We start from the raw sequence: 13,421 nt of genomic DNA, 5'->3' as shown, positions 1-13,421 counted from the left end.
TCGTAGTGTCCTTGGGCAAGACACTGAACCCCAAATTGCTCCCAGTGAGCGGGCCGGCCGGCGCCTTGCATGGCAGCTTGCCGCCATTGGTGTGTGAATGTGAGTGTGAAGGGGTGAATGAGAGGCCGTTGTAAAGCGCTTTGGATAAAGGCGATATATACGGTAAGTCAGTCCATTTAGCTCAAATGTGTGCTGCTGGTTCCCTGCCTCCTGTCCCCTCAGGTGTACCTCACCTGGCCTGTCCCCTTACCGGTCTCCTGTCCCCTCAGGTGTACCTCACCTGGCCTGTCCCCTTACCTGTCACCTGTCCCCTCAGGTGTACCTCACCTGGCCTGTCCCCTTACCGGTCTCCTGTCCCCTCAGGTGTACCTCACCTGGCCTGTCCCCTCACCTGTCTCCTGTCCCCTCAGGTGTACCTCACCTGGCCTGTCCCCTCACCTGTCACCTGTCCCCTCAGGTGTACCTCACCTGGCCTGTCCCCTCACCTGTCTCCTGTCCCCTCAGGTGTACCTCACATGGCCTGTCCCCTCACCTGTCACCTGTCCCCTCAGGTGTACCTCACCTGGCCTGTCCCCTTACCTGTCACCTGTCCCCTCAGGTGTACCTCACCTGGCCTGTCCCCTCACCTGTCTCCTGTCCCCTCAGGTGTACCTCACCTGGCCTGTCCCCAACTGTGCTGAGGGCTGCCCTGGCTCCTGGATCAAAGACGGCTACTGTGACAAGGCCTGCAACAACTCAGCCTGCGACTGGGACGGTGGCGACTGCCAGGGTGAGACGCTACCTTTCTCTCTCTCACTGACCTGATCGCCTCCTTCTGTTTTCTTCCTCCTTAACACTTAATCAGTCAAGAGGGGGTCATTTGACCCCTGTGAGTAAAAGAACATGTTATATCTTTGCCAGTGGCGTAGCGGACGGGCCCGCAAGCGACGCACCGCGGGGGGGCCCCAGCCACTAGGGGGCCCCCTAACATTGGATCCAAACTTCTTTTTTTCTTTTCTTTTTTTATAATTTAAAAAAATATAAAACAAAGAAAATAAGTGGCCCTTCATTGTGTCAACCTTAATTTTAATATATAGGCCTATATTAAAAAATATATACATAGTTAGCCGTATCCAATAGCAACATGACTTTGACGTCACACGTAGGCAGCGAGACACAAGGAAAATGAGCAAGCGAAAATACAATACAAAGTACAATAAGCATTCTTTAGGTGGTGGTAGATTCTCTATTCGGACATTATAGCCGCTATATGTGGGACTGTCGGTCCGATATTGTAAAAAAATCAAATAAAACATTTATGTTTACGGAAGTACATGTCTCAAGTATTATCTCGGCGGTTAGTCGAGTGAAAGAAAAACAACATACAGATGATAATTCACACAATATAATACCACGAAAGCGTACAGCACTAAACAATAACATTTATTTGGGCAGCATCATACTCAAACTCAGGCAGAAGGGCAGGGTCCGGCCAGGTTCACAGTCACAGGCTGTCAGTGCATCATACAGGTACATAATTCAGCATTGTTAGGCTATATATAGCTGTTTCTTTTTCTATTCTACTATTCTATTCTACTTCTGCTGTCTGCGTCTCCCTGGGTATTCCTAGACCAGATGGCAAACAGTAAAGAAATGCCACAATATACCAGGACTTAAGAAACGAGATGTCCAACAAAGGATTTGACTAACCCTGGCCAATTTTACGCAACAAGTAGACTCTGATGCAGCGGAGACAGGGTTGCCAGATGGGCTGGTTTTTGGTGGATTTAGAAGTTTTTAGATTGGTTAGGTTGGAAATTCTCAATCCCATCTGGCAACCCTTAGCGGAGAGTCTACAGCTTGTATGTTTACAGATATCGCGCTGCTGTGCACACCACACTTTGTTAAAATAAATAAAGCTTGTACTTTTCTACTTATAATACATTCTACTGATGTAGTCTACCATTTGGTTTTAGTTATTGCTCTCACTTGTTTGTACCTTTTGCTAAGTCAAGCATTTAGAATGTAGAGTGCATATTGCGAAATTTCGCAACGTCAATAACGCATCGGCCTCTAAAAAACGCACGTTTTTAAAAATATTTTTGTATTAATTATTATTATTTTTTATTTTTTTTTACCTCCGTTGCGAAAGGGCCCCCGCCGCCACCTTGCGGGGGGGCCTCGGGATTTTGCGGTACGCCACTGATCTTTGCACTCAATAACATTTCAGGAACCCTCCTTTCATGACTTTTCCTAGATATGTGCGTTCTACCACCCAGTATCCTTAAATTTTCAAAATCACACCAGGATAAGCTACTATGAAGCTATTTTGCCGTTTTTCTGTGTAGGAAGCAGGCTAGTTTACAAGCGGCCAACTAGTGGTCGTTGTGTGTAAATACCAGCTTAGCATTTAAAAGAGGGGCTCTTTTAGTAGGTGAAAAGCTGTTGGGCTGTTCCCTCATCCCTTCCCTTGTCTTACCCCACAGGAGCAGGAAGCAGTCGGTTTGGAGCTGGCGTGGGAGTGGGCGGGGCCGGCGGGGCCGGCGGGCAAGCGTGGCAGTTTGCCGGCGGTCTCGGGGGCATCTCGGGCGTGTCGTACTGTAACCAAGGCTGTGCCAACTCCTGGTTAGCGGACAAGTTCTGCGACCAAGCCTGCAACGTGCTCCCCTGTGGGTTTGATGTGGGCGACTGCGGACAAGGTGAGTCAGTTACTCTGTGTCTTTGTCTTCCTGCTTCACTGTTGAAGGGTCTACTCTTAAAAAAAAAAACTGTTGGACGTACCCAGCACTCGAGCTGAGGGGGGATGAGAGGGGATGGCATCCTCTCTGAAATATAAACAGTCAAAATCATCCCCCTTCTAAAACTGCCATCCCCCCTTTCCATCCCTTATGTCATTGTATCAATGAACGTGGTATTACTGCTATTTCAACATTTAGTTTTACACATATTGAGTAAAATACTGTGGGCGAGGGAGGGGGGGGGCACTCACACATGACACAATGACATTTTTACCACCAAGTCACAGACACTGAAATCACTGACGCTGTGGGGATGCTAAAAATGTCCCCATATGATCAAATCCACCATCCCCCCTGATTTCTTTCTTTCGCAACTTGAGTACTGGACATGCCTCTTCTCTCTCCTAGATCACTTCGGCCAGCTGCACCGGGTGACGTTGCTGAAGAACCAGAGCCTGTACACCCTCCCCCCGGGGGAGGTCCGGCCCTACTTCAGCTTCTCCGCCGTCGGCCGCAAGGTGACGGAGGCCCAGGTGGCCGACAGCCCCGCGGTGCGTCACACGTCGGTGGCCAACAAGTGGAAGACGGTCCACCTGCTGCTGCACGCGGGCCACAACGCCACGCTGGTCCACTACAACCTCACCTTCCAGGGGGAGGACGGCAAGGAGTTCGCCATGAGCTTCGCCGTGGCGGTGGACACCCGCCCGACCCCCCAGCCCAACGCGTCTCACCCGGCCGGCGGCGACGGCAAAGAAGGGGGGGGGAAAGAGGCCGCCAAGCCCACCGTCGCCAGCGCCGAGCTGGAGGTCCCTTTCCCGGAGGTCCCGGAGGACAAAAGGGGCCCCAGGGTCCGGAAGAGGCCCCCCGGGCAGCCCCCCCAGGCGGCCGCGGAGGCGCCCGCGCTGAACGTGTCGCTGCTGCCGGCCGCCGTGCGCGACGAGCTGCAGAGGCTGGGGGAGAAGCTCCTGATCGGCGACATCACAGTGAGAGGTTACAACCACACCAAGGCCGTGCTGCTGGATCCCTACAAGTCACTGGCACACGAGCACCCGCTGCACCGACAGGGCCCTGACTCACCACCCACAGGCCAAGCAGGTTAGCTTTTTAAACCATAACACTGTTTTTTTTTTTTTAATGACTGGACTTTTTTTTAAAGGCACTACATTTTATAAACACTGCTACTGTTTTTATTGTATGTATTAATGTATGTGACCTATGTGTGTGTTTTTAATGTGGAACCGTATTCTTGAGCTGCACTTCTGCCTTCTGTCGAAGGAGAATCTCTGTCACTGTGTGACAGACAATAAAGCTATCTTGAATCTTGAATCTTGAATCTTCCAACAGCAGAGGCTGAACCACAACGTCCAGAGAAGGGAGGAGAGAAGAAGACCGTCGAGGAGAGGACAAAGAGTCCCGGAGAGCCAGGGGAGGCCCAGGAGGCAGAGGTCGGTCGGAAAACCCAACAGAAACAAGCGCAGACTCCGGCGTCTCTCGTCCAAGCGGACGGACAGAAGCTTCCAGAAGCCCGCGACGATGTGGCCGTCGCCGCCACGGAGAAGCCGCCTCCCTCCAAGCTGCTGAACACGCTGGTGGGCAGCATCTCTAGAGCCAAGGGGGGGTCCTTGGAGCACCAGCCACAGCGAGGGGCAGAGAAGGGGCACGTGGGGAGGAGGCTGCAGCACTACACCTCCTCCGACAGAGGCTTCCTTCCCTGGGAGAGGAGGAAGTACTTCCAGGACCTGCTGGAGGTGAGCTGGGGGGCTTGGGGGGTCACGCACTTTTTTTTACCAGGCAGAGTCGACTGCAAACGTTATTGTCATTCGTAGCAACAACTTGAGGAATATTTGCAGGGATGAAGGAGCCAGTTGAAAGCAGTGGATAATAATAATAATAATAATAATAATAATAATAATAATAATAATAATAACAACTTTTTATTTGTATAGCACTTTTCCTGCAAACGTTGCAGCTCAAAGTGCTCCAATCATTATATAATCATCATTTAATGATTTAGTCATTTCAAGGAAATATTAAAAAGATGGGTTTTTAGTCATATTTGCTGAGGTTGCATCCCTAATGCTGCTTAGGTTGCTTCCATAGAGTTGATACCATAGACTAGAGATGCTCCGATCTGATCGGCGCCGATCGATATCGGCCGATATGCCCTTGATCGGTTTTGATCGGAGTTCTCAAAACGGCCGATCAAACACGGCCGATCAGTTTACATAGAGAAATGGCGTCGCCAGTCTGGCAATATTACACAGTGTCGGAAAGAGACAACAAATATGCAGTTTGTAATGTCTGCTCAAAAGAAATATCTCGCGGAGGAACGCACGCAAGGTCTTTCAATACCACGAATATCATACGGCATTTGCTGCGTTCGTCGATTCGCTCCGAGAGCGCCGAAGCGCACACTGGGCTCGACGTCATAAAGGGACCGAGTGCTTTGATTGGACGAGAGGCGTTCCACGAGTGCTGGTCAGAGTTCCAGCGCGACTTCACGAGCGTAGTGTAGGTAGTGTTCAGCGACGTCATGTGACCCCGCGAGCAGGAAGTCACTAAGCTAGGCTAAGGCCCATAGCAACAACTATTAGCGCGCGAGTTTTAGGTCTTCCTCTGTGCACCTTGCACAAGTGTAACCGCTTGTTAAGTCTGACGTCAAAAGTGATGTTTAGCCATTTCCGAGTCCAAACCAGAAATTCCCCGCACCAGAGTACCTGTGAACTACAGCGGTAGAATGACAGTTTAAGCGTTTTTTAGACTCGGATCTATTCATACAACAAGGGACACAGCACTTTCCCGTTTTCTCCATATTGTCAGGGTATTTGAGCCTCGGAAAAGCGCTATATAAATATAATTTATTATTATTATTATTTCGGCATTTCGAAGACAGCGCCTCAGCCAACGTTGGACCCGGAAACACGTCACGACTTAACAAGCGGTATGCGAGCGACTTTTCAGCATAGCAGGACATATTTTAGATGATAAGAGGAACAGGCTGAGTGCCAAAAACGCTGAGATGCTTGTATTTCTCAAGGCTAATCTGCCAGTGATGCTGCTTAATCAGAAGTAAGGTTTGAGTCTGAAATCTCTTTAGGTGCAATGTTTTGTTTTTTTGTTTTATTGATTATTGCTGACTTGCTGTCTTATCTCCTCCTAAATATGATTTGAAACTGACTGACTTGAAACAGTATTTTATATTTGGCTATAGCCTGTTTATGTTGCAGTTTAGTTTGGGTATGTTTATTGTTCCTCAGGAAAGCTACAGTATAAGCTCCAAGTTCTCTAAGAGCCCCTAGTTTCTCTCATTCGAGTGGAATGTTGCACATTTTGATGTGACAGTGTACATTTTATTTATTATGATTTTTATTTTCACATTTTATTTGTTTTTCCTGAAGTAAGCTACAGGTGGTTGTGAATTCAATAAAACAGATGGTTGTCAATTCATGATACTTTCTCATCTCCTAATTTCATTTGAATACTTAATATACAATGTCAATGGTGTTAAGAATAATTAAAAACATAAATAATGCTACACAATAAATAGAATGCTTCAATTGCCATTTTCGACGCTGTGATCGGTGATCGGTGTTATCGGATCGGCAGATCACTGATTCCAGTGATCGGTGATCGGCACCAAAAACCCTGATCGGAGCATCTCTACCATAGACTTTCCTGATATAAAGCTGGGACTCAATTTTTGCTATCCCTGTTCATATCAGTAACAGAACAGTTAATTGCAAGTATGAATGCTTTATACACCCCTCAAATTTAATTTCTGTACCCTGCCACACACAGCCCACACAGAGACCAAACACAAAACCACTCAAGCTAGCACTTTTCAATGCCAGATCCTTAGCTAATAAGTCTCTATTAATCAACGACTTGATTAGCTCCTATGAACTAGATTTCTTATTTATAACAGAGACTTGGTTAGATAAAGATAACAAGACACCAATTCTTATTGAGTCAGCACCCCCCAATTTTAGAACCTTAGATGTCGTTAGATGTCGTTAGATCCCCCGAGACAGTTTTAACTGCAAACAGACATCTTTCGGGGAATTTTTAGCATTTGAATATCTTTCAGTTGTTTTTAAATGTTCCACTCGAATTCTTTTTATAATTTTATACAGACCACCCCAATACTCTACTAGCTTCTTTAATGAACTTACAGAGCTTCTCTCCATCATTACTACTGAATTTAATGGTCTGATCATTGCTGGTGATTTCAATATTCATGTAGATAACTCAGAGGACATCAAAGCCAAAGAACTCTCTGTTCTGTTGGGGTCCTTAGACCAGAGGGAGGAGTGGACCCGGTCCTCCTGGTTAAGTACCCCTTCCAAGGACCGACCGAGGGATACGCATACGCTTAGCTTAGCATACGCTTAGCTTCCCACACAAGCCAGCTGGGTGGTACTGGCTGCTAGCCGACCAGCATTACAAGCGAGTGTGATAGATTTGTGCTTGAATAACTAATAAATAAATAACTTGAATAAAAAAAAAAGGGGAAAAAAAAGTATTCCATTTTCAATTACCAAACAGTGTTTTCATATGGTTCCGTAGGAAGAGGAGCGTCTGGAGATGGAGCAGATGTACCAGGCGGACAGCGCCACCACTGGCCGGAGGCTGCAGGACACCTTCGCCGACTCGCTGCGCTACGTCAACAAGCTCCTGAACGGCCAGTTCGGTTTCACCTCGCGCAAAGTCCCGGCCCACATGCCCCACATGATCGACAGGCTCATCATGCAGGAGCTGCAGGACGTGTGAGTAAGACAAGACAGACACGACGGGATCAGAGATGAGGAAACACTTTGTCTGAAAACAAGAGAGAGAGAGTTCAACTTGTCAGATGACATTATATCATAATCACCTCTGTTGAGGCCCTTTGAATCTGGGGGAAAAAATATTTGCTTTTGTTCAGGGAGTGCATGAGTCTCAGAACAAATGTTAAATATATATATATATATATTCAATATTTTCGTCTGTGTGTGTGTCTGTCCGTCTGTCTGCCTGTCCGTCTGTCTGTCTGTCTGTCTGTGTGTCTGCGTGTCTGTCTGTCTGTCTGTCTGTCTGTGTGTCTGCGTGTCTGTCTGTCTGTGTGTCTGTCTGTGTGTCTGTCTGTGTGTCTGCGTGTCTGTCTGTGTGTGTGTCTGCGTGTGTGTCCGTCTGTCTGTCTGTGTGTCTGTCTGTGTGTCTGTCTGTCTGTCTGCGTGTCTGTCTGTCTGCCTGTCTGTCTGCCTGTCTGCGTGTCTGTCTGTGTCTGTCTGTCTGTGTGTCTGTGTGTGTGTCTGTCTGTCTGTGTGTCTGCGTGTCTGCCTGTCTGTCTGTCCGTCTGCCTGTCTGTCTGCCTGTCTGTCTGTCTGTCTGTCCGTCTGCGTCAGGTTCCCTGAGGAGTTTGACAAGACGTCGTTCCACCGGGTGCGTCACTCGGAGGACATGCAGTTCGCCTTCTCCTACTTCTACTTCCTGATGAGCGCCCTGCAGCAGCTCAACGTGTCCCAGGTGTTCGACGAGATCGACACGGACCACTCCGGGGTTCTGTCCGACCGCGAGATCCGAACGCTGGCCACGCGGATCCACGACCTGCCCCTCAACCTCCAGGTCAGTCAGGCTCCAGGCTCTCACCAGCGCAGTCTTAGGCCCGGGCGGTAGGCAGGCCGTCAGCCAAGTGGAAGAAGTGTTTGTGGTTCCGCTTGGTGGCGTAACGGGTAAAGCGTCGACCACGTTAACCGCAGGGTTCCTGGTTCGATTCTAGGCCGCGGACATGTCCTGCATGTCATCCCTTCTCTCTCTCTCTCTCTCTCTCTCACTCATCCTTCCTGTCTAAATCTCTACTGTATCTCGTGGCGTTACAATTATACAATTATAAGGTTCTATCTCAATTCTTTTCAAAATGTTGTTTTAATTTAATGCCTGTGTGGTGTTATTTTTAAAATGTTGACATTTTTTAGTTAGTAATTAATAAAATACAAAGGTTCCACTCACAAAACATAATGGAATGTAAAAACCTAAAGACGATCAATATCTCTGAACTGCCCTAAACGGAGATAGAACCTTATCATTCTAAACTCACGATCTGTCAATAAAAAGAAGAATATGAATGAATGAATGAATGAATGAATGGTCTTTATTGTTATTAATACAGTACAGGTACCATACAACGAAATTTAGGAGGGGGGGCTCCCCTGGTGCTTGGAAAAAAGACTAAAAACAAGAAGGGAAAAGAGCTGGTTTACATAAATAAAGGCTATGTACACTATCTACTATACTACTGTACTATACAATGAAACACTGTGCTGTACTCTATGCTATGCTATAAATATCCTAACTTTTCCTATATCTGAACCTTATGTACACAAGGGTTGTCATATTGCACATAGTATTGTTGCACATTCATTTAAAGTGTCGCAGTTTGCAGGTTTGAAATGTTCACAGTTGTATTTCAATATTGCACTTATGTTTACAATCTAGTAGCTGCCATCAAATTGTCTTGATTGTCCAGGGCCTAGAACCTAGGTCTTTGCTGTGTTCAGGGCCTGAATGGCCCTAGGGTAGAAGCTGAGCTTCAGTCTATTTGTCCGTGCGAACATGGTCCTGAACCGCCTGCCTGAGCGCAGCCGAACAAAGTGTTCGTTCCCAGGGTGGGATGGGTCCCTGGAGATCTTGGAGGCCTTCCTGAGGCAGCGTGTGTTGTACAGCTCTTCCAGAGAGGGGAGGGGGTGCCGATGATCTTCTGGGCCGATCTCACGACTCTCTGTAGCGCTTTCCTCTCTGCGGCTGTGCAGCTGGAGAACCACACGCAAATGCAGTAGGTGAGGATGCTCTCCACTGTGCAGCGGTAGAAGGTCACAAGCAGCTCCTGTCTGAGGTGGTATTTCCTGCGGACTCTCTGGAAGTAGAGCCGCTGTTGTGCCTTCTTGATGATGGCTGCTGTGTTGGTCCTCCAGGACAGGTCCTCCTGTATGTGCACCCCCAGGAATCGGAGAGTTGAGACTCTCTCCACGCTCCCTCCATCGACGAGCAGGGGCTGGACCTCAGATTTATAAGTGGGACTGCCCCACTCAGATAAAATAACTTTAAGTAAAGAAGTGTTTGTGTGTCGGGTCTGTTGCAGGATCTGACAGGGCTGGAGCAGATGCTGATCAACTGTTCTAAGACGCTGCCCACCAACCTGACCCAGCTGCACACGGTCAGCCCCACGCAGGAGGCCTACTACGACCCAAGCATGGTGAGTGCTCTACAGCGCCACCTACTGTACACTACCTCCCTACCTGGCAGGTCACGTGCTCTGCCTCTTATAGTTGACTCATGGAATGTATGCAACTGGGACTGACTGACTGGTAAAAAAAAGAAAAAGAAATCTTCCTTCATTATGACTGCTAATGGCCCCTGGCCTGAGCATAGATGACTTTTTCTGACAATGACTGACAGATAGATGATTCACTTACCGGTACTTACATGTGTTTGTTCTAAGTCACTTTGGATGAAAATGTAAATGGTCCTGGTGTGTTTGAATCCACAGCCGCCTGTCACTAAAGGTCTGGTCGTCAACTGTAAGCCCATCACAGAGCGCATTCTAAAGGCCTTCCGAGACCAGAACAAGTACAAGTAGGTTCTCTCTCCACATGATCCACTGTGTGTTCCATCCACGTCACAACACCTAAAGCCCAATGCACACGGCCCCCGATTTTGTCGCACCGCCGAATTCGATTCCATTGTTTTGAATGAGACAATGCACACGGCATGCGATGCGATTTTATCGCACGACAACATTCGATTCTCCATTCACACCAATTGAAATAATTAAAAGAATTGAGAATCGAATGTTCGGCGGTGCGACAAAATCGGGCCCGTGTGCATTGGGCTTCACGCTACTCAAAACTGTAGTGTACTCTGATAATAATAATAATACATTAGACTTATATAGCGCTTTTCTAGACACTCAAAGACGCTTTACAAACTGAAAAGATCGAGTAGTAATAATAAAAAGAAACAAAAAAGAAATAAAAGAAAGTATAGGGGCCTAATGAAGGTAGTGCTGGGGACACATGGGAAGGGGAGGGGGAGAGGGTTAACTGGTGAAGGCGAGCTTGAAGAGGTGGGTTTTGAGGGCCTGTTTAAATGTTGGGAGGGTGTTGGCCTGATACACTCTAATGCTCCGAAATAACTTGTAACATGGATGATAACATTTGTTAAAACCAGGTTTGAGATCATGGGGGAGGAGGAGATCGCCTTTAAGATGGTGCGGACTAACGTGTCCCATGTGGTGGGCCAGCTGGATGACATCAGGAAGAACCCCAGGTGAGGAGAGGTCCTCTGGGTGCTGTGGCTGTCCAACCTTTTCCCTGCTTGACAGGGTTCCCACGGGTCCTTGAAATCCTTGAAAGTTTGTGAATTTGAGCAAAACAAATCAAGGTCTTAAAAGTTTTTGAAAATAGACATGGGTCATTGAAAGTGCTTGAATTCCCCTCTCTCTCTCTCTAAAAAATATATATATATATATATTCAAACATGTTTTACTTAGCTCGTCAACTAGTAAATAAGTCTCTGTATTGCTTAACTTTACACATATTTCACAATATATTGTTGTGCTGTGCTGTGGTAGAGAAGGCAAGAGACCATCTAGTGTTCACACATTCAAGCCTCTCTTTTTAGTTGTTGTCTGTGAGCGGATAGTTCCTATTATATAAATTCTCATCTCGATCTGTCTCAAACTATGCCATGTTGAGTCCTTGAAATTGAGGGAATTGAGTCTTGAAAGTCCTTGAAAGGTGCTTGAATTTGATGTTTCAGAAGGTGTGGGAACCCTGGCTTGCTTACTGTTCCTAATGGTTTGTCCCGGTTATGACCATTTAACAGTGATGACGCTCCATAACAGTGTGCCCCCCGTTGTTTCTGTGTTTGGCAACAGGAAGTTCATCTGCCTCAACGACAACATCGACCACAGCCACAAGGACGCGGGGACGGTGAAGGCGGTGCTGAGGGACTTCTATGAGTCCATGTTCCCTCTGCCCTCCCAGTTTGAGCTGCCCAGGGAGTACCGCAACCGCTTCCTGCTCATGGGAGAGCTGCAGGAATGGTACGACCTGAATATGGATGTATGGATGTATGGATATATGGATATATGGATATATGGATATATGGATGTATGGATATATGGATGTATGGATATATGGATATATGGATATATGGATATATGGATATATGGATATATGGATGTATGGATGTATGGATGTATGGATGTATGGATATATGGATATATGGATATATGGATATATGGATGTATGGATGTATGGATATATGGATGTATGGATGTATGGATGTATGGATATATGGATATATGGATATATGGATATATGGATGTATGGATGTATGGATATATGGATCAGGGTTTCCGTTAACCGGTAATTCCCGGACTTTGTCCGGTAAAATTTGTCGAAGTCCGACAAATTGAAAACTCGTCGGACAAAATGTCCGGTGAAAATAATTCCCTCTAAGCACAATTTGAATACAATTCGCTAAAGTTCACATTTTGTATTCAAATTGGCTTTGGGCCACCATTCTCAGCTGAGCACCAAACACACACACACAACACTGCCCGAGAGAGAAGGACCCGCCCCCTCCAGCCAGCCTATAGGCTAACCAAAGGGGGCGGGTCCTTCTCTCTCGGGCAGTGCCGCGCGTGCACGAGTGTGTGTGTGTCCGGTGCCCAGCTGAAAATGGTGGCCCGAATTGGAAAGCCTTAACTTTATCGCACAATAACAAGGATAACAAACGAAACGGACAACATTTACACTAAGATGGAGACAAACTTCAGCGATATGATCTAACAGCCGGTTTTCAGGACGACATACAGACCCGTATGAGCTTACAGGGCTATCCCCTAAGTATGATTTGACAGGCAGCTAAACGAAATGCCTTCCCAACCAGCGAGACCTGGGGGGTGTTCTATCAATGTCGCCAAAGGAAAACCTAGGCCTACTTCGCCAAGTCCCGCGAGACTCTTAAAAAGATCCAGGCATATCTTGATAGATCTCGCGAGACTTGTCAAAACAAGCCCAGACTTTCCTCCAGCGACGTCGATGGAACACCCCCCTGGTTATAGAAATGACGTTGTTTTATTGATAAAAATAAAAAAAAGGGTAAAACTGGAAAGAGAAAATAGAAAACTCACATTAATCCCAAACAATTTAACAAACTTCAGTTAACGTAATGTGGAGTCCGTTCATTGATCGATGCTGTCTGTTCAGTTCCCAGTGAGGCGCCCGTTCAGCGCTGGACCCGTTCAGCGCTGGATTTGACGCATGGCATAGCGCGCATGCGTCAAATCATGTTATATTATTATATAGCTCGCATCTAATCGTATCGGATGAGAAATAGACATTAAATGGCATATATAGGCCGCTACACAACAGTAATCACCGCGACAAACAGCTATATTAGATTTGAAGAAAAAAAAATATGATTTTGGAAAAAAAAAAAATTATTATATTTTAATATGATGACCGGAATATATCACGTTTGTCCGGTAAATCGAATTCTTCCCGGACACGATGTCCGACGGCAAATTTTTCTAACGGAAACCCTTATATGGATATATGGATATATGGATATATGGATATATGGATATATGGATGTATGGATATATGGATATATGGATATATGGATGTATGGATGTATGGATGTATGGATATATGGATA

General features: G+C 46.7%; 1 protein-coding gene across 1 annotated transcript in view; it reads left to right on the top strand.

Moving 5' to 3' along the window:
* gnptab (N-acetylglucosamine-1-phosphate transferase subunits alpha and beta) overlaps positions 1-13,421 on the top strand; it is a 61,932-nt gene that overhangs the window by 41,174 nt on the left and 7,337 nt on the right. Inside the window, exons 11-20 of the mRNA XM_080537395.1 lie at positions 646-769; positions 2,466-2,678; positions 3,126-3,812; positions 4,062-4,465; positions 7,284-7,483; positions 8,102-8,321; positions 9,835-9,948; positions 10,243-10,328; positions 10,923-11,021; positions 11,632-11,799. Coding sequence (XP_080393521.1) covers positions 646-769; positions 2,466-2,678; positions 3,126-3,812; positions 4,062-4,465; positions 7,284-7,483; positions 8,102-8,321; positions 9,835-9,948; positions 10,243-10,328; positions 10,923-11,021; positions 11,632-11,799 — 2,315 coding nt within the window. The remainder of the gene's footprint in view (positions 1-645; positions 770-2,465; positions 2,679-3,125; positions 3,813-4,061; positions 4,466-7,283; positions 7,484-8,101; positions 8,322-9,834; positions 9,949-10,242; positions 10,329-10,922; positions 11,022-11,631; positions 11,800-13,421) is intronic.

The sequence above is a fragment of the Nansenia antarctica genome, assembly GCF_963989245.1.
Source record: "Nansenia antarctica genome assembly, chromosome: 8".
Classification (NCBI taxonomy): domain Eukaryota; kingdom Metazoa; phylum Chordata; class Actinopteri; order Argentiniformes; family Microstomatidae; genus Nansenia; species Nansenia antarctica.
Note: the sequence above shows the minus strand (reverse complement) of the source record. Positions and strands in the feature narration are given on the sequence as shown.